The 21,581-nt window shown below is 34.8% G+C and overlaps 1 protein-coding gene across 1 annotated transcript in view; it reads left to right on the top strand.

The window, feature by feature from the left end:
• The first annotated feature begins 184 nt into the window (after window positions 1–184).
• PACRG (parkin coregulated) overlaps window positions 185–21,581 on the top strand; it is a 647,482-nt gene continuing 626,085 nt past the window's right edge. Inside the window, exon 1 of the mRNA XM_069070397.1 lies at window positions 185–536. Coding sequence (XP_068926498.1) covers window positions 381–536 — 156 coding nt within the window. The 5' untranslated portion in view covers window positions 185–380. The remainder of the gene's footprint in view (window positions 537–21,581) is intronic.

Below are 21,581 nucleotides of genomic sequence, written 5' to 3' on the forward strand. Positions count from 1 at the left end.
TGCCCCGCCCCCGCCCCGAGGCCTTTTGCCAGCTCTCGGCCTCGAATGTCTACGTCACTGGGAGACTGTTCCGCTGCGATGTTGATACGTTGCCTAGCAACCTCGCTGAGCACCTTTGGAAGCCTGTTGCCGCTGCAGAATACGGTCCTGCCCCCCTTTCTGCCCCTCCCCTCCCCCAAACTTCCTCTTCACCTTGGAGCTGCTAAACAGCTGGAACTAGGAGCAAACCCGGGCAGGACCTGGAGGGCTTAATTTATTACCATTACAGTGCCGTTTTTACTCTCCATAACCCCACTCCGGCTGTGCCCCTCCCTCCTTCCCCTCCACCGCCCAGTCATTCTTAAAGCACTGGATGTGGGAACAAGACATTTCCTAGGAAGATGGTGGCAGAAAAAGAGACCCTGAACCTAAATAAAAGTCCAGAGAAGATGATGAAGAGGACCAAACTACAGCCGCAACAGCCACTCCCGGTGCACCAGCCGCACTCCCTGGTTTCTGACGGCTTCACTGTCAAAGCCATGATGAAAAATTCAGTCGTAAGTGATAATCTCCTCAATTCAATGCACTCACTCCGAATCAGGCAGGGTACACGAAGATACAGGTGAACAGACTGTCGTTATCCGGAAAGGTTTGGGGCAAGTGAAATGCTGTGTCCATCATCCTGCGATGATTTAATAATAAAAAATAACGTTTTGATTTATAAGCACCGTCCAAAGATTTCATCTGATAGTTTCCAGGCCTCTCAACATCCTCCAGCTGCTGCTGGACTGAGAAAGATTTCCTTTCCCTGCCCCCACCCCAAATTCAAGGTCTTTCACTTCATGAATTCTGAGTTTTACATGAATCTCTTGTAAAACTGTCAAACTGACAAATTCACTCAACTAACAGATAAAATAATATTAAAAACAGAGAATTTTAGGCTGTTTAAACCTTTTTCTCCATTAAATATGGTGTTTTACTGAAGTACAAAATACTTCAGCTGTTATTTCATAACACACCTTTAAAAGCCTGGCCCCCTCCAAAGTTTCCTAAAAAACTGATATTCCAACTAGCTGTTAATCAAATTTATGTCTGCCTATTGGTGTAATCAAAATCTAATTTATGATGTTATGTTTGTGCTCTTTAGAAATAAAATAATCTTAAGAGCAAAAAAGAGGGATGTAATATGAAGGAAATATGATAAAACAAAGTACATGTATGACTTCTTTATGAAAGTCTAATTAATTATGCTTCTCTTTGATAAATGGTTTTGAATTTACCAAATAATTGGGAATAGAACATCAAGTAACTAAAACAGCTTTCAAAATTGTATAATTTACCCTGATAGAATCTGAATAGTTATACTGAAATATATCTTTTCTCTAATGTCACATTAAACCCATTTACTTAGGTGTGTCTATGTATACGATATTCATACAGTGAGTCTATGAAATGGCTACCTTTTGGACAAGACTATTATGATGTTATACTTAGTGTCTCATTTGGAATGTGTGTGTGTGTGTTAGGGTTTGGGAAAACAAAACATTTCTGTTTACAAAAACCTCATTCTTTTAATTATAGTTGAAGCAAAAGTTATACTTGAAGCCAAAAGGATTCTCATTTATCACCAACATACAATACAGAATTTGTTCCAATTAGGAAGATGATTTATTTTTCTTTTATCTAATATTGATCATAATTCCTTGATCATAACCTATTTTACTAGGTTACTTGAATTTTGTAAGACTATATAAAACGTTTTCTGTCTTTAATGAAATTATTTTATGGTCATTACAAAGTCATAATTCGTAATACAAATCTATATTTTCCAATATACTTAAACCTTTTGTTATTTAGCATAACCTCACCTAAACACTCTATGGCCTAGTAAAATCACAGTTGTTGAAAACAATACTTTCAATATTTTTATTTCTCACAAATGTAACTCCATCTTCAAATAATATCTCCTTTGAGGAAGGTATCTTATAAATACCTTTGTTGTGAGAGGTAAGCATCTTCCTTTATTTCTTTAATCTATCTCCAAAGTGATTCTGAAGACGTGGGTCATTTCTTGTTGGTATTCCTTTTGGTAGGAAGCATCATTTTCTGTGAATAACAAAATACAGAAGATTTTCTTTGAAAGTAATAGAAAAGACAGATAAATGAAATGGGGGCAAATAATATGTGCAAACAACAGTAGCAGTCTGTACCCTACTAAGTGTGATTGGACTAATAGGACCTTCTTCATTTCTCTGGCACTTATACCTGAACATTTCTTTTTTCAGCAACATAGACTTTCCCATGATTATGAAGTCATTAACTCCACAGAGTGTCCTTTCCAAGGTTTATCTCATTCAATGAATGGTATATATCTAGTATGAGTTTTCAATGAGGTGACAATCTAAAATGCCTAGGAACTTCTGTACTTCAACACGTCTTTAGTTTCCCTTTCGAGATTTTTCAGTCTTTAAATTAAGCTACATTTACAAAGCTCCATATTAAAAACATATAGCAATTTATCCTAAAGAGTTACTATGGAATCTCCTGATGTTCCTTTTAGAATGTTTTGGCCATATAGATATAAATCTCATCATAACCATAAAATCAAACAGATGGGCTGTATAGGGAAAATATATGTAGTCATTCAATAATAACAAGAGAACATAAAGTTTTTATAAAATAAAACCATATAATTTATCTTTTTACAATCAAAATTTATGTGTATATAGTAAATCATGCTATATGCAAATATACTATACACATAAATATACCATAAACATAAATCATGTGAATAGTAAATCCTTATAATTCTTGTAATTTCTACAAAACATATTAGTTGTTCAGAATTGCAAATATCCCCTTGACTTCCAAGGAACTCTTTATTATACTTTGAGTAATACAATGCAATGTGTTAAAGTCAGATGAAATGCCTTTAATTCATTATTCTGTAATATTTACCAGAAAGTAGGGATAGGAAGAAAAATACGCCATGTAAATAAAATAGATGATTTCATATTTTTTCTTCTTTCCACCTAAGCTGCTATGTACCACTTTGGCATAAGTATAGATATCTGCAATAGGAATCAGTTTCAGGTAGATACTGAATGATACTGCAAAGAGGTAATGCATGATATCTGGTCCTTGTCTTATGGTAAGTCTCCATTTCCTTTCTAGCTGAACGAAAATGGTGTCAGATCAACACTCAGGGAGAGCAGGAGAAAAGAAAAATAATTTCCCAGCTTCCCTTTTACATACAGGAAATTTCTTAACTCCTGACATGTCAGTGATGTTTCCCTAATTTCTTCACTTCCCAGGCAGTGTAAGATAGTGATTGGTAGGAATACAAGGCATCATTTATTAACTTCAGTCACATACCTCTGTTATGGGATCTTTGAAAATTGTGATTAGGTGAGACAACAGAGAAAGGGGTGGGGGGTGGAGAAAAAGTCTTACCCTCATTTGACTTTGTAAATTTACTTGGCCTAATAGAGTTAAGAACCTGCTCTCATGGCCTTGACTGAACTCTGAAAAAAATGTTTCTTCCATGATTTTTGTATAACCATAGATATAGAGACGTTCTGGTAGAAAATAAAAATTCTGATTATATCAAATCTGTTTTCATCAAAACTATTCTCCATGCTTATATAAACTAGTCTCAGAAAGATTTTCTAGAGAATCAAAAGCAAATATATGAGTTAGTGGTTGCTGATGTCTGTTCTATCACACTTTTCTGCTCGGAAAAAGTTTCTTTTTTGTCAAATCTCCCAATCTGATGCCTGAGGAATTTAAAAATTGTGTTGTTTCCATTATATATTTTCAGTTAGGTTCAATCACCAATTCCACCTTCATATTCATCAATGTCAATATTCTTTCCTTACATGGAATATCAGTGAATACTGAAGTAAAAGTCCAAACTTTGTGGTTCTACCATCATCATCACTGAAAATAAAACCATAAAAATTCAAGATTTCTTTCATTTGCAACTATTTGCTCTTGTCTAGTACTAAATGCAGTTGTTGTCAAGATGATCTGGTTCAAGTTTAGGAAAAGTTCTCCAGAAATTAATGTACTCCTCAATCGCTTTTTACCATTTAATGAGATTATTTATAATATTTCTATCCTCTTCCTCCTCTATGTTTTTTAAATGAGTTTGTACCTGAAATTTTGTTTCTCTGTTCCTGTATTTGGCAAGGAATTAACATGCTGATTGAGTAAGATTTCTGATTCCTTTTGACCTTATTATAAGAACAATTTTTTTTCACTTACATTTTTTAAGGAGTAGTAACTTTACATTTGGAGGAAAATGGTTTTTATTTTTAAAATTTTGATATTGAGAACTTGTTTAAATTTTTTAGATTGAAGTATATTCTCACTTTTATCACTTACTGATTTGAATTATATACAGATGATTTTGAAAAAATTATACATTTTATTTTAATGATAAAGATATTTTTAAAGTAGTAACAAAACATCTTTATAATAAATTCCCTAAAAATTGTGTTTACTTATTTGTTAATAGAAAGAGGGTAAATGTTCTTTAACTTTGAAAGCATGATATTGGCATAAACCATTTATTCAACTCACATTTTAGTGCCTCTAAATATTGACTTGTTGACAATATTGTTGAAGTTATTATATATATATATATACATACATATGTGTGTATATATGTGTGTGTATTTCTTGGCTCTAATTCATTCTCTATCACTTCATACAACTCTTTTGATTGTTCTGAATTCTTTATATTTATTATACCTTATAGTGTATATTCCATTGTATTCATATAATATTTTGTTTTTAGTTTCTTATTTTCATAAGAACTGCTAAGGACATTTTTGTATCCCTACATCTTTTTCTAGATGCCAGACTCCTTGTGGCCTAGTTACACTATTACAATCTATGGGTCAAAAGGTCTGAACAATTTAGTAACTTTTCTCATATTATCTTAAATTGTTTTCCAGAATGATAAAGCCAATTCACATCTTTACTAACACTGAATTAGCATACTTGTATTCTTAAAAGTAGCAGTTAGGTGACATAGTGGGTAGAGTGCCAGACCTGGAGTAATGAATACCTGAATTCAAATTCAGCCTCAGATACCTGCTAGTTATGTGACTCCAGTCAAGTCACTTAACCCTGTTTGCTTCATTTTCCTTCTCTATAAAGTGAGCTGAAGAAACAAATGACAAACAACTCCAGCATTTCTGCAAAGAAAACCTCAAACGGGGTCACAAAGAGTTGGACATGATTAAAATAAGTGAATGACGATTAAAAGACATTCTTAAAAGACATTCTACCAATATTTTTCCGTCTTTTTTAATCTTTTCACTAAAAAGGGTGAGGTAACATGTTAGGGTTATTAAAATTTGCATTCCTCTGTTTTTTATTTTTAATATTACATCCATGTATTGATTAATTTCATTTCTCTTTTCGAAAAGTTTGTTAATAGTCTTTGACCATATGTCTATTAGGGAATAGCCCTTATCTTGGGTTTTGGGGTCAATTAAAATATATATTTTAGACATAATACTTTTATCAAAGACATTTAATGGAAATATTTTCCAAATATGTGTCTTTTCTTCTTATAATAATGACTTTGTTTTAAAACATTTTAGGTTTTATATAATCAAGACTGTATTTTGTTTTTTATGATTTCTTTTTTCCTTACCTAGTTATATGTTTTTACTGAATACTTAGCTGTAATAGATATAAGCTTCTAACATCTTTGGGCCTCCATTTCCTCATATGCAAAACGAGATGATTGCACTAAGTAATGTGTAAGGACTGTTCCAATTTTAAACCTTTATAATTCCATAATCTTAATGTTAAGTAATGTTAGACAATGGCTACCTACTCTACTTATCACTACCTTCTACTAAAAAATAACAACTAAGAAATCTGTTGCATAAAACAGTCGCTGTGCATTTGATAATCATATATTACTGTTTCAGAGCTTCAAAAATAACAATGAAAAGGATTATTGGTTTTAAGACTGGTAGAGCTAAGTATCAAAGTCCTGGAGAAGGATGACCTGAGGCACATGGTTATCTAACAATACCAAGTTGATGAATCCAGTAAATAGCTGCTATATATTAAATGATACATCACTAAAAGTAATAAGAATTTTTTTAAAGCCAGCATGCCAAAAGCATTCAGAAACTTTATCAGTAGTATAAGAATAATTGAAAACACATGATGCAACTAAAAGACTGAATAACAAGTTTCAAGACTTAACTAGATCAACATCTAGATCAACAAACTAGTTAAAATAGTAATCCCAGAACAAGTATAAAAGTAGTGATTTTGAAAAGCAAAGAGATAGACAAAGATAAAGAGAAATAATTGAGCATATAAACAAAATTAAAAATCTTAAAATAAAAAATAATTAAACCACTAAGTGATTAAATTAAGAAGAGTGCATCCCTAATTTATTTTAGCACAATAGCAGTTTAGGAATAAAATGATTATCATTTAATATAATCAAAACTATTTATAATCAAGAGCTAGCCAATTACTAAATTACCAACATTAAAAATGAGGAAGAATTCATAAGTAATGGAGAGGAAAAAAAAGATGAGTAAGAGAAGTCAATCTGCCCAATTATTTGAAATTAAATTACATGGATGAATCTGTACCCAAAAAAAAAATTTCAATGAGATTAACAAGGCAAGAAATAGAAAATTTAAAAAATTCAGCTTTAGAAAGAGAATTTAAACAGACTTCAAGTGTAGTAAGTGGTAAAACCAAGGTGTGAACCCAGGTTCTATGACTCTATATCCAATGTTCTTCCCATACACCATGGATTATTCTGTTTATATCTACCAATAATCATATTCAATATATTTCTTTAATTAGTTCATACTGTGGGGCAGCTATGTGGTGCAGTGAATAGAGCACTGGCCCTGGAGTCAGGAGGACTTGAGTTCAAATCCGGCCTCAGATACTTAACACATACTAGCTATGAGACCTTGGGCAAGTCATTTAACCCCAATTGCCCTGCCTTTCCCCCTCCAAAAAGCAAAAAAATAAAAATAAAAAAACCAATTAGATCATACTCTTAAACTTAACTTTTTCTGTTCTGTACATGTAAGTGAATTTCAATTTTTAAAAGTATGATTTATTCTCCTTTTTCCCACTTTTTTGGCCTTTGTTGTTATAAGGGACTCCTAGTGAAGAAACTCCCTCTTGCAAGATCTGTGCATCTTTTCCAACACATATTTTTAGAGAGTTGCCTAGGGCACTGAGTTGTTAAATGGTTTGTTTAGTATGTTGTTGTTCAATAATGCCTGACTCTTTGTGACTCCATGAACCATACTGTCCATGGGGTTTTCTTGACAAAGATACTGGAGTGATGTGCCATTTTCTTCAGCTAAAAGAGTGTCTGAGGCCACATTTGAACTCAGGTCTTCCTTACTCCAGGTTCAGTGTTCTATCTATTGTGCCATCTATTTGCCTCCTATGTTTAGCTGATGTGTTTTAGAGGTGACAACTGATACTATATCATCCTGACTCAAAAGTTGTCTTTCCACCCATTATACCATACTGCTTTTCCATTTTTTCTTATAAATTAGAAAGAATAAACAAATAGATTTGTGATTCTCTAATATTAAAGATATTTACAATTTTTAAATTATTTATAAAATGATGAGATTGTCAGTTTTAGCATTTTATAAATTCTTTTCAATGTGAAAAATTTAGAGTGCAAATGAAAGGTTTGGTGCCATTGCCCACTTATAACTGCTAGAAGGCTGTTTAGAATGTGCAGAAAAACTAGGCTATATTTAATGATGGTTTTTTTTCCAAGTCAAAGGTCAGTGTTGTTACTTTTCAAAATGGTGTAAATTGCTAGATTGTTATCGTTTACTTTGGCTAAAAGCATTTTCTGAATGTCTCCTAGGCAGCTGGATTAAGATCTGAATTAACTACATTTAAAAAAAAAGAATTTGAAAAATGTTTTTAACAAAGGTTTTTAGGCCCAAAGTCATACAAATTATTGTCTGACCCAACAGTACGATGAAGCAATATTTTAAACTTTCATAGGTTTTCATTACTGAGCCAAACAGTAAATGGTTTGTCTTTCTGATACTTCCAAGGAAAGCATTTCTACCTAAACTGAGTTAGCTTACCTTCTGAAAGGTGAACTGAAAAGCTGCTCACCTACAGTGGAGGGGAACAGGTGGGGCAACAGGATAACATGGCATACACACACACAAATTATCAGGAATTCTTTCTGTAAAGAGATCTTTTCTGACTGGAGTGATCAGGGAGGCAGCTTCATGAAAAAAAAGACATTTAAACTAGACCTTGAAGGATGACGAAGACAGGTACAGGCAAAGCTGACAATGGAGGACATTTCAAGTATACGTGGAGGTGGGGTTAGAAAAGAACAAGTCATGTACTGGGAATTGTGACTTGTATAATTTGGCTAGAATCTAGTTGTGGAATAATGAAAGATAAGGGAAAAAGCAAGATATTTGCGTTAGGCAAGAAGCAGAAAGAGCACATTATTTGAAGTAAAAAAAACCCTCAAATTTTAATATACTCTGATACTACCTCGTGAATCTTGGGCAAGTTTTTCTACCTTATTAAGCTTCAGTTTCTTCATCAGTAAAGTAAAAAGCTTGGGCTAAATGACATTTAAGGGACTTTTCAGATCCAATTCCTGTGATTATAGGTTTTTACTTTGTTTTTTACTTTGGGGAACCACTGGAGTTTGTTTTATATATACATATTTTATGTGTGTATATGTATATAATATATGATAATATGTATTATGTGTATGGACATATATGAAGAGGATATTATCATAAACTAGGCATGAAGTTAATAGTTTAAAATAGTGTGAAGGTAGTACAGAATGGGAACAAAGGGGTGGATTATATGAAAGATATTGTGAAGTAACAGTCGTCAGCATCTGGCAAATGATTAAGTATGAATGACAAAGAAGTAAAATAAAAGATTGAAATGTCAATCTTGGTTGTCTAGGAGGATGGTGGTACTATTTATCCACAGAAATATGGGAGTTATTGGGGAATTGTCTTGGATAGGGCTGGAGGATTGAGGAGGATAATGAAGAATTTAGTTTTAAACATGTTAAATTTGAGGTACCTATGAAATATCCAGGTCAAACTGTCCAGTGAAAGTTTCAAGTGACAAAATGGAGCGTGGAAGAGACCTGGATTTAAGGAATCATCCAGATGGGGATACTATTTGAAGCTGAGGGGGGAGAACATAGAGAGATGTTTGGAAAGAAGAAAAGCACCAAGGGAGAAGCCTACGCCCATTCTTGCCTCTGGGATCTATCATGCGCAGTGTCCAAATGATCTGCTGTACTCTCCTCGTATATAATGGTTCACTATTGACTCTATTATAAAGAAAAACTTGTCAGCCTTACATTTAAAACCCGCCAAACCCGGTATCCAATCTTCTTTTCCAGCCTTATTTCCTTTTTTTTCCTTTCAGGCATATTAAATAAACTCTTCTTCACATCTAGAATGAAATCCCTTCTCATCTCCTGAAGACTTTTTACCTTTAAATTTTAACTCAGATGCTCTTTCCTTCATGAAGTTTTTCCTGATTCCAGTCTCCCTCCCAGTAAATATTGTTCTCTACCTCCTTGAATTACTTTGTATTCACTATTTTATGTACTTTTATTACCCTGGTATAAGGGTTCTTAACCTTTTATGTGTCATTCTCTGTTAGGGGAAAGGCTGTAGACTTATTCTCAGAATAGTGTTTTTAAATGTATAAAATAAAATATATATGATTACAAAGGAAACCAAAGGTACCTGGTGAAAATGAAGATGCAATTTTTTTCCCACCCAATTTCACACCCCTCCCCCAAAAAATATATGTCTTATATACCCCAGATTAAGAACCCTTGCCATTGTAAAATGTAAATTCTTCAAGGGCAGAAGCCGTCTTATTTTTTGTCATTATATTGAAATGCTTTGCTTAAAATTGGCTCTCAGTTAATATTTGTTAAATTAAAATGATAATACTTACATTTGAGGGGAAAAGATGAAAGAGAAAAAAAGGAAATTCCATCAAAATAGATAAGAGGATAAATGGGTATAGGGTCATAGAAATCAAAAGTGAAATAACTTTTAAGGAGGAAAGAGAGGCCGTCAACAGTGTCAAAGGTGGGTAAGGAGGATAGACTGAAAAAAGTAATTGGCAGCCTTTAGTAGGTCACTAATTGCATGTCTCTGCCTTAGAAAGAGGAGATAATTGACTCCATGCAAAATATTTTTACTAATATACATTTTCTCTTAAATATGGTATATTTCATTATTGGTATACTGCTTTACCCTTCTCATCTTTGTACTTTTACCCTAGTTTTGTTTAATGCATCTCTTAAAAATGGACATTTTGAATTTTAAAAGCACCTTATTTTGACAAATTATGCTAAACAGGAGATGCTTTTTTACACATCAATTACCAATTAATTCTTTATTATTGATTAACTAAAGCTTATGAAATAGGTGGTTTTCTATTGCAATTCCAATCCCAGGTTTTATTAAAACATATGATGTTCCCAAATATCTTAGTGAGGGGTGGAGGGAAGAAAGCATTAAATTCTTAAGAATAAAAATAAACAAAGGACTACAAATTTCTCCTTGTCTTTCTGTCCCCATAAATGGGTATTGTATGTCTTTGTTGCTGTTTTTTTACTCCCAGGACTATTGCTTATGTATATGTGTGTATGTGTGTGTGTACATATATATGTGTGTATATACATGCACATGTATACATACATACAAATACATATGCACGTACATGCACACATATGTGTATATGAAAGGCAGTGAATGGAAGTCAAGATTAAGAGTACAGATAACTCCCACCTCTGATTCTCTCTCCTCTGTGCTGCAATCATAAGCAAATCATTTAATTTTTCAGTGTCCCCCAAGACATACTTTGTAAGTTATAGACAAGTTGCTCATCTGCACTGGTGGAGTGAATGTCCTTACTAGGAAATCCTTGCACCAATGAGATCATATTTCCAGACCAAAGGGAAAAAAAATATATATATATATATGTCTGTATCTCTATGTATGTGTACATAGATGTATGTGTATATGTATATATATGCATATATAAAAGAAATTTTAAACACATGAAGTAGGGTGAATAAGGACATGAGGGTTAAGAAATTAAACAATGAATAATAGGATTTTGCACCCATAAAAAGGAGAAAAGTCACCACTGTTTTTCAACAGGTCAATTCAACAGACATTGGCTTACTGACTATGATATAAAAGGCGTTGTGTTAGGTGCTAGGGAAGATGTAAATATAAGACATGCTCTGTAACCTGAAATATAAAATAAGACAGATAACTAAAAAACCACAACAGTAATAACAAAAACTAAAAATAGCTACTGTGCTACAAATTAGAATATGGTCATTCTATTTACTTACATATTTATCATTTGTGTAATAGACATATCTATTTATGCTTCTCTACTATTCACCATAAATTAGAGAGCTAATAACTGTAATTTGGTGTTTTCTTATAAGTGGTAACAAGGAAATGGCAGAAGTTTTTTGAAGCTGTTCTTTACAATGACCTAAATTTGAAGCTTTGATGAATGTACCTGAAAAGTATCAAGTCTTTTTGATGTTTTCTTCTTCTTTCCTCTCTTATTCCTTAATCTTGTTTTTGAAAACAAAATCTGTTTCTATAACTAAAGAAAGGATCAAGTTAGGTAAACCTTCAAAGCACTTTGAAAAACTGTAAAGTACTATACACATGGAAAGGGCTTTGTGGGCCTATCTGTGCATGCACAGGTGTGCTGCTAAGCTTGAAATCCTTGCTTTCTGTACTTGTACAATTGGCTTTTGGAATCTAATAGTAAATCTTTATTTCAGTTCTTCAAAGATTCATGATCTGTCAGTAAAGGTTCCTCTTCTATTGAGGCATATAACATTGGATTTCCACCTTTTTAGTTTCAGGATTGCTTTACACTATTAGAAATCAAGCTTTTGTTTTATGTTGGTTCTATACACATACACATAATAGATTGATCTTTTACCATATTAGAAATTAAAAGTTTAGTATTATTATGAAAATAATTTTGACCACATGGATCCCTTAAAAGGGTCACTTTTTGAGAACTGCTGGTAGATTGCAGTTTCTAGATTATATTGTAGATTACATCTTGATCCAAAATGACTTAACAATGACAAAAATTGGGGCGACTAGGTGGCGCAGTGAATAGAGCACCGGCCCTGGAGTCATGAGGATATGAGTTCAAATCTGGCCTCAGACACTTAACACTTACTAGCCATGTGACCTTGGGAAAGTCATTTAACCCCCATTGTTCTGCCTTTCCCCCTCCAAAAAGCAAAACAACAACAACAATAACAAATAATGACAAAAATAGCTAGGATTTATATAGTGTCTACTATGTGTCAGGTACTCAAGTACTTTACAAATATTATCTCATTTGATGTTCACAACAACCCTGAGAGGGAGATGCTATTATCCCCTTTTTACAGGTGAGAAAACTGAGGCAAACAGAGATTAAGTGACTTCCCCTAGGTCACATGACTAGTAAATGCCTAGGGCTGAAATTGAACTCAGATATTCCTGACTCCAGGCCCAGCACTCTATCTATTGTACCACCTAAATGTCTCTAGAGAATATTACTCAGATATAATAAACTTGCTTTGACTGATAAAAAATAATCATCATCTCATGACCAACCTTTTGATGACCCATTCTAAACATAACTGGAGGGTGAGGAGAGGTGTCTTTGAATAGTTAACATATATCCTACTGCCACCCCCAAACTCAAAGCTTTTTTTTCTTTTCTTTTGGCATGGCCTAAAGTCCCCTCCAGCTCACTGCCTAAGAGTATGACCAATAAGAAATGGATAATGGATTTGTCAATTACAAGAGTTGACCAGAACTCTAAGGTTTGTAAACCTTGGAGAAGACAGTTTCAGCAGAGAAGTGGAGTTGGACCTTGAACCTTTATACCTGTCAAGTTCTCTTTAATTGAGTTAGACCTAGAGTTCCAGTCATCAAAAGAATGATGGTGGTTTTGTGACTGGGCTGAGGCTGAACATCAAATGATTTGGGCACAAGAACTGTGTAAAAAATAAAATTGGATATAAGTAGATGTAGATAAAAACAATAGGTACAAACAGAGATACAGATATAGGCATAGATGCAGATATAGCTGTATATCTGGAAAAAGAATGGGCTAATTATGTAATGAAATGAGGGCCAATAGGTAGATTGATAAATGGTCTTTATTTTTTGTCTTGTTTGTTGAGACCTATGCTTTCATGTATACAAGGAATTAAATGTATAGATTCCCTCTTTGGTAGAGCTCGATACCTGAAGGTCTTAGAAAGCAGCAAGGGGAAATTAATGTTTTAGTGGCTTGATCATAATATGTGACAGTGAGCTAATTGGAACTAGCCATCCACCCACTCTGTCACATGGCCTCTCAGGTACCATTACCCCAAGATATTATCAAAAGATCAGAAGAAAGCCTTTAGCTCTTTCTGGTTCATTTTGAAGGATTTATCAGTGTCAAAAGTTGAAAAGGCAAAAAATTAAAAACCACCACCAACAAAATGTTATCTATTGAATTAAGTTTTTATTGTCTCCATGCTTGGCCACCTGGGCTTTCAGCAGTCCTTCTGTCTATTGACCTGTGGTTAAATCCTTTTTTTAAAGCTTGGCAGGATCTTTTGGAACTGGAGTTCTACTTGTACAGCCTACATGTGTCTAGGTCTACTATCAGCTCATAGGAAGGCATCAGTGAACTTTGGTGGAAGCGTTTTATTTTCACTTATTATTAATATTCCAATATTTGAGGCAGCTATATTGCACAATGTTTATAGCACTGAGGCTGGAGCTGGAAAGACCCCAGTCCAATTGTAACCTCGGATACAATTGTGTGACCCTGGGAAAGTCACTTCTATTTGCCTCAGTTTTCACAACTGTAAAATGAGGATAATAACAGCACCTGACTCAAGGTTGTTGTGAAGATTAAATGAGATAATATTTTAAAAAACACTTAGCACAGTGTCTGTTATATAACAGGTGCTTAATAAATATTTGTTCCCTTCTCTTTCTCTCCTTTCTTCTTCTTGAATACTCCCACCAACATTTTCACATACATTCACAATTGATTTTAATTTTTATGCAATTGTGACAAGAGACTGACCCCCACATGTATCATCGGGTGGGGTTCTGTGGCTCAAATAGAGATAGAATAGACATCTCCAGCCTTTTATCCCCCTACCCTCCATCAAGGGAGTCTTTCATTTCTGCCAGAAAGGGAAACAGGAGGTTGAGGCCAGAGGCTGGCTCCCACTTTGATCTTGGAGAGAGATGATTTCAGGCTAGCTTTATATCTTTCACTCCCTTATATATTGTTCATTTATGGTATATGTTTTTCAGTTTTAATCAAACTTCTAATCACTTTCATTAGTGGGAGGAGAAGAGTCCCAAGCTTTATTTCCAAGGATTGATTCCCTTCCCATCCACCACCAGTTCCACAGTGAACAGGCATAACAGCCAAGAAACCCATTTATTCAAGTTAGTAATGAAAATAAAAACTGAAGAAAATATACATAGGAGAATATATATCTAATAATATGGAGCCTCCCACTGAAAGCAAGGTGACTCAGCTCAACCAGAAGAGAAAACCCTAGGTCTCACCTAAGTAGAAGATCCCCAAAGTCTCTACTCCAGGAAGCCAGGGCTAGAGACATGATGAAGACTGCCAGCTCCTCTCATGGCTTCCTTCAGCAACTTGAAGTGGAGTTGGCCTTGTCCTTCTTTCTTGAAACTGGAAACCAGAAGCACTTTAAGTGCCTTGAAGAAGACTTGAACAAAACTGGAGAGACTGAAGAGCTCTCCTTTCTCTGCTCTCCCCTGCTTAGCCCTTGATGCAGACAATGGGCGTTGATCTCTGCCAATAAAGAGAGAGTCTCATTTTAGTGGGATTTGGGATTGGGGTCCACAATGAATACTTTTAACATAATCATTTGTGAAAGAACCATAGGACTCAATTGGTTAAAAATTAAATCCTTGGAGCAGTTACCTATAGTGAAATCAGGGCTCCATTAAAGCATTAACCTTTAAGTTTTACCTTTAGTTGTTTGTGTTTTTTTGTGTTTGTATTCTTTGGATCAGTTTTTCTTTTCCTTTATAAATGTATAATACTCTCCAGTTTTTCTGCTGGCTCAGAGAACCTTTATCCATAATATTGTCATTCTTTGTTCTACCTCCTACTTCATTCTTCTTAATAGCCCAGAAGTATTTTGATTATGTCAGTAACTTGCCTACTTTTTTCCCCCTAATCTTGCCTAACTGGCTCCAAAAGTCTTTTGTTACAGGACTTTGAAGGTCACGGTAATGTCTCTTCTCTATACTTTTCCTCTTAGGTATTATTCTCCTTTGAAACTTTTTAGAATGCTTAACAAGCATTCTTTTTTTTAATGTAATATATTTGTAACCTAGGGCCCTGAATCAGAGCTGTGGACTGGATACAAGCTTGAGAGCTGCTCACGAATCTTTCTTTGGCTCATATCCCATCCAGGTTTTACTTTGGGAGCTTTAGATTTGAATTCATATATAGATCTCCGCTCAAAAAGTAATGAATCCACAGTTTCCATGCAAATACTGAAGCTAACTATGTTTTGTCTGTAGGACAGATTTTAATTAGCTTGTTAAAACATATAATGATTTGTGCCTGAGCAAATAAGCACTGTTTCTAGTGAGCCTCACCTCCCTCAAGGATAAATACAGTTTCCAGAATCACAGTGCTGCCATGGAGTTGAGCCCTCTCTAAGTAGGCAAGGAATTCAGGGTTGCTAAAGAGGTGAGCATGTACAACTGTACAGTTGACATAACTCATAGAACTAGAGAATAGAAAAGGACAGGTTTGTTCTTCCTTATACTGTGGTTCTCTACTCTGACTCCTTTATGTTTGGGGATTTTCCTGTGGTCACACTAAGGAGTTAAACTTGTTAAGGAAATTACTCCAATTAAAATCTGATGTATATTTCCTTATGAGTTTCTACAGACAACATATGTAGGCAACCTTACAACATACTGATTTAAATCTCTGTATTTAAATGGTTTTCCTCTGTCACTCACTAAGCATGGTCTTATTGATTTATAATGTGTTCTTTTCAACACCACATCTGGTATCCCACATCGTTACATGCTCTTAAAGACAGTCACATTTTACACAATAAAAGACTTTTTCTTGAGCCAAACATATCCTTCCAACCTCCTTCCTTTGATATATTCTGTGATGTTGGTTAACATAGCTACTGTAGTCAATGATAACCTACCTATGGTACACTGCTGTACCATATATATTCTTAATTTTTTGCCAGTTTTTGTAGCAAAATTTATCCAAGTCTTATAATCCATATTCGTTCATGTTGATACCCTTCAGCTTTTAAAATAAATATCTCCTACTGGGAAAAAGAAGTTGCCAACATTTTTGGTTTCATTTTCTTTTTTATTTCCTCCCCTTCCTATGTTATTGAAAATAACAGCCAAAGACTTGTACAAGTACTCCTCAAGAGTCCTATAGAACTCAACAGTGAGGTCACTAGATGTCTAAAGTTAGGTTTTTATTTTTAGCTGACCTTTTTATCTCATTGTCTTGACCTTTCTTATATAGAACTCTAATTTTCCTTTGACTTGAGCTATGTCCATCCCAATTTGTCAATTTTTAATACATTTTTATTGTTAATATTTTTCTAGAATTTGTAACATATTAAGGTCCTATTCGCTTCTTTGACAGCTTTCTTCATATGTTGTAGAATGTCCCACCAGATTCATGGAATCATGACTTGTCTTTCCTGGCTTTTCAGTTTCTTCATATTTTGACAGAAATTTGCTTATCTTTCATATATTTCAGCCAAATTCCCCAACTTTTGAGAAATTCATTTTGACCAATTCCATAATATGATCAGAATAAGAAATATCTTTCATTGTACTTTTCATCTTCTCTAAACTTTCTTATATCTAGTTATCTATCCATCTAACTATCATCAATTCTTTTCATTCCCCCCCACTAACTTTTTATATGTGTACATGTGTTACCTAAACAGAATCTTTCACCTTTCTGTTCTTATAAAATTTTGTCCTTTTAATTATTTACAACTCATCACCCTTTCCTAAGATATATTTGAAACTCCCCCAACACTCCCCCCCTCTATCAAAAGATCCCAGAACTTAGTGCTGGAAGACCTAGATTCTGATATTTATTAGCTATGGGAGCTTATATAAATATTAACTTTGTTAAATCTCAATTTTCCTACTTGTGAAATGAGGATAATAATGTTTTCACTACCTATCTCACAGGATTATAGTGAAGAAAGCTCTTTATAAATGAAAAAAGGTGATATAAATGTGAACTGTTATTACATTAGGAAAGGTTAACATATGCAATTTTCACTTCACCCTTTCTTTTAGATGCACTACTTCCAATGAATGAATTGATGATCTTTTGATGTGTGTGTTCCTATCAGTGGTGCAGATGATAATCCACCCAGGCCATTTTATCCTTTGTGATTGCTGTCCCTATTTGCCTACAAATACTTCTCAGGGGGTCTGCTCAGAATACCAGGCAGGGCCTTCCTCTAGATAGCTTGACCTCTTGGGCATTACGTAATCATTACATCTGTAGATAACAAGTAACCTTTTTTTTTCTCCAAGTCACAGATCTCTGATGACATGTTTTGTGCCATTTTCTGTGTACAATTATGAAACATCCTATTTACACCTACCATACATTCCCCTTTGAGGCATATAACTCGATCATTTAATATTTACCTTTCTCAATTTCATATCCATGATTGTATATCTTCCAAGTCAGATAGTATATTTTTCAAAGATTCACATTGTATGCCCAAAATAAATTTCAACTCTGTTCTTCTGTTCCTATTGAGCAGTGTGAAATGCTCATAACCTATCCTTGGAATGTAATGTATTTCCCTCTTCATATTTAACCCTGTTTATTGTTTAACCATTGGGTTGCCCCACTAGCCACTAATCTGATCCCATTTAGCGAAAAAGACTTACCTACCTAGACCTGCAGAACCACACCCTCACCCTGGCAATTATGCACTATACCCTATTGAATAGATGTGCTGAACTATATGAAAGTGTCTATAGTTCTTAGAACTTCTTTTCAGAGCTCCATCTCTTGCTGGATGGCCAAACTGCCTTGTCAGTGTAGGGAGAGTCATTAATTTAAATTTTACCGAATTGGAATCAACTTGTGCGTTCCTACCTACTTCAAAACTCCAACTCTTGGTACTGAATGTGCTATATTTTACTCAGGCCAAACCACAGGCTCCTTGGCATAATGAACATGATTTCACTACACAGAAAGAGATGAAGTATTCTTACCTCTAACCAGTATTATACTTTTTGCATAGGATCAATAAAATAAATATTACACAAAAGAGAGACCCCTGTGTAGTTGTATGCCCTCTCCTGGACACAAACAGCCCCAGAGAGTACATAGGAGGCTCCAAACTCAGGAATTCTATGGAAAACAGTTTATTTAATTCCATAAGGCTGTTCCTTCTCAAAACAGGGCAGTATAGAAAATGCAGCATGAACCTAATTCAGTTCCCCTTCCCAGAAACGGAAAGGGACAAGCAAGTAAGGGAATTATACCTCCCATGTTTTGGGGCAGGACTGTTTGTTTATTTGTGATGCCTATTTTTTTTAAAGGAGAAGGTAGGGCAATTAGGTGGCACAGTGAATAGCACCAGCCCTGAAGTCAGGAGGACCTGAGTTCAAATTTGAACTCAGACACTAGATACTTAACTAGCTGTGTGACCTTGAGCAAGTCACTTTCCCCCAATTACCTTGCCTTCCTCATTGCCAAAAATATAAATATTAAGGAGGAGAAAAAAAGGAAGAAGAGAAGGAGAACATAAAGGGAAAGGAGATTGATGATGATGGTGATGACGATGCAGCATATTCATACATTCATTAGAGGAACACTCTGGAACTCTGCAGTCAGTCAATAAACATTTTTTACATGCCTACTATGTATTCAGGTACTTGTGCTAAGCACTGAGGATAAAAAAAGAAACCAAAAACCAAAACAAATGAAACTGGCCGTGGGTTTACCCTTAATTCATGCCTTTATACATCTGGTCCTTTTCCATTTTGTGTTCTGTTAGTGGTAGTGACCTTCCAGTTACTTCTAGCCCTGGGTAGTTCATTGTTCATGAGTCAACAGAAAAGAACTCAATAGTAGTTCCCTAACAAAGAGAAAATACAATCCTTTCACTCCTGCACTCCTGTATCTATGCCAGTCCTTTATCTTTTTCCCTTGGCTATTGAGCCTTGTCACTTTCTGCAGATGGGGAGAGGCTACAGATTAACAGGGACACAATACTTGTCCATTTCAGTGTTATATACACTCTCTAGTCCTTCTTAACTATGTAAACTGCCTCTCTAGACTGCTACATTATTAGACTTTTGTTCAATGTTTGGTGTAACAATACCACCAAAACCCCTCTCCCAGCAACCACTCCTATGTATTCTAGTGTTAAAATATTTTCCTCTTGATGGCAGAGAATATCTTATTTGTTTGTGTGTGTATCCATAGCACTTTGCACAGTATCTGGTATGTAGTAAGTGCTTAATAAATGCTTTTCCTTTGCATTTCTATTGAGAGATTTCCAAAGGAAAAATCAAGTACTGAGGCACAGATCTGTTACATCAGCAGGAGACACTGTATCAAATGCTTTGCTGAAATTCAAGTAAAACTGTAACTACAGCACTCCTCTGATTTAGCATCTCAGGAACATCATAACCCCCATCTCCAAAAGAAAATAAGAATGTTTGGCCTTGATCAGTTCTTGATAAAGCCATGCTGGCCCTTTATGATCACCATTTCCTTTTCTAAATGTTCCATAATAATTCCTTTAATAATACATCATAGATTCGTACCCACCCCCCACCCCCGCGCCCCCAGGAATTTAAGTGATTTCTTACTGGCCTATGGTCTTTTTATTTTTTTCTCTCATATAGCACCATTTTTTCTGTCTGAACAATGAGTGGCTATTAGACATCTTAGAAATGTGCTGTTTCTTTTTTTTTTCTTTTTGGAGAGCAATTGGGGTTAAGTGACTTGTCCAAGGTCACATGGCTAGTTTTTGTGTTAAGTGTCTGAGGGTAGATGTGAACACAGGTCCTCCTGACTCCAGGGCCAGTTCTCTATTCACTGTGCCACATAGCCACCTCAGGCCTACAGTCTTAAGATTCAATTTTCTTCCCTTTTTGGAAAACCAGAGCAATATTTTCTTTTCCAAAAATGCTCCTTATAATCTTTCTTAGGTAACAGTTGGGATAAGCATGGCACGATGGATCATTTGCTAGACTTTGATTTAGGAATGAATACCTGTATTCAAATCCTTCCCTAGGCAGGTTGTTGGTTGATTTTAGACAGGCCTGTTAATGTTTTTGAGCCTCAGTTTCATCATCTGCAAAATGGATAATAGTTCATGGAATACCTACTTCCCAAGGTTGCTGAATGATTCAAATGAGTTAATGTATGTAAAGCTTTTTTATCAAAATGTCAAGCTGTATAAGTATCAGTTCTTCTTAGTTTTAGTTGTTCTATTTCAAAGATCACAGAAGGCACTAACTCAGATTATTTTGAAGTGAATCACTTAGATATTACCACAGGGTTTGTGTTAGCTATGGAAATAAATGCCCCCTACTTCTGCTTTTAATCCCACAAAATGTGGGGGCATCAAAGTGGGCAGATGTTGCAAATGGAAGTATAGCAGAATGTCAACATAATAAAGTTGCAGAAAGTGATTAAAGCTGCTTTATCTCCTTCTCCCACTTTGGGTTATTAATTACAGTGACAAGGTCATTCTTGATATATTCTTGGCAATGAACAGATCTCACAGAACAAAAATATACCTGTACTTTACCTGCTAGGACAGTGTTCAGGTTTTTCTATGTCCATGAGATAATTATTTCCCTAAGCTATAATGTCTTTTAAATACTTCAAAATATATATGATACAGAATGAAGAAAAATGAATAGAGTATCTGTTGTAGTAGGAAGAAAAGCTATAATCAATTTGGGCTTTGTAGCACTCTTAGGTACTAAAAACATTCTATTTTATGACCTATAAATCTATCTAGGGAATCCTAGATGCTATAAAATAAGTCTTTATAAAACAATTTTTATTCCTCCCCCTCCGTTATTCCTTGTCCCTTCATCACAAATTCTCTTCTCATGTCTCTAGGCCATGTTTATGGTTGTTTTCACTTCCTCCATTGTGGATTAATTAACATATTTATCATCTTCCTATGAAAAGCTAGGGAATTTACATTTTTTACTGTTTTATTAGATGGAACTTATTTATTAATTTTATCCTCATAATAGTAAAGAATTTATGTCTAGTTTCATTCATTTTCTTCCAAAGACAAGTGAAAACCTCAGCTTTCAAGAAGAACCCTACTTTGGGGTCTGCCCAGGGCCAATAGCTTGCTGTCATGGATGATGACCTAGATGCATATATATATGTGTGTGTGTGTGTGTGTGTGTGTGTGTGTGTGTGTGTGTGTGTGT

The sequence above is a fragment of the Petaurus breviceps genome, unplaced genomic scaffold (genome assembly GCF_028583685.1).
Source record: "Petaurus breviceps papuanus isolate PSGF00001 unplaced genomic scaffold, PetGlider_PUasm1.0 90808, whole genome shotgun sequence".
NCBI classification, from domain to species: domain Eukaryota; kingdom Metazoa; phylum Chordata; class Mammalia; order Diprotodontia; family Petauridae; genus Petaurus; species Petaurus breviceps.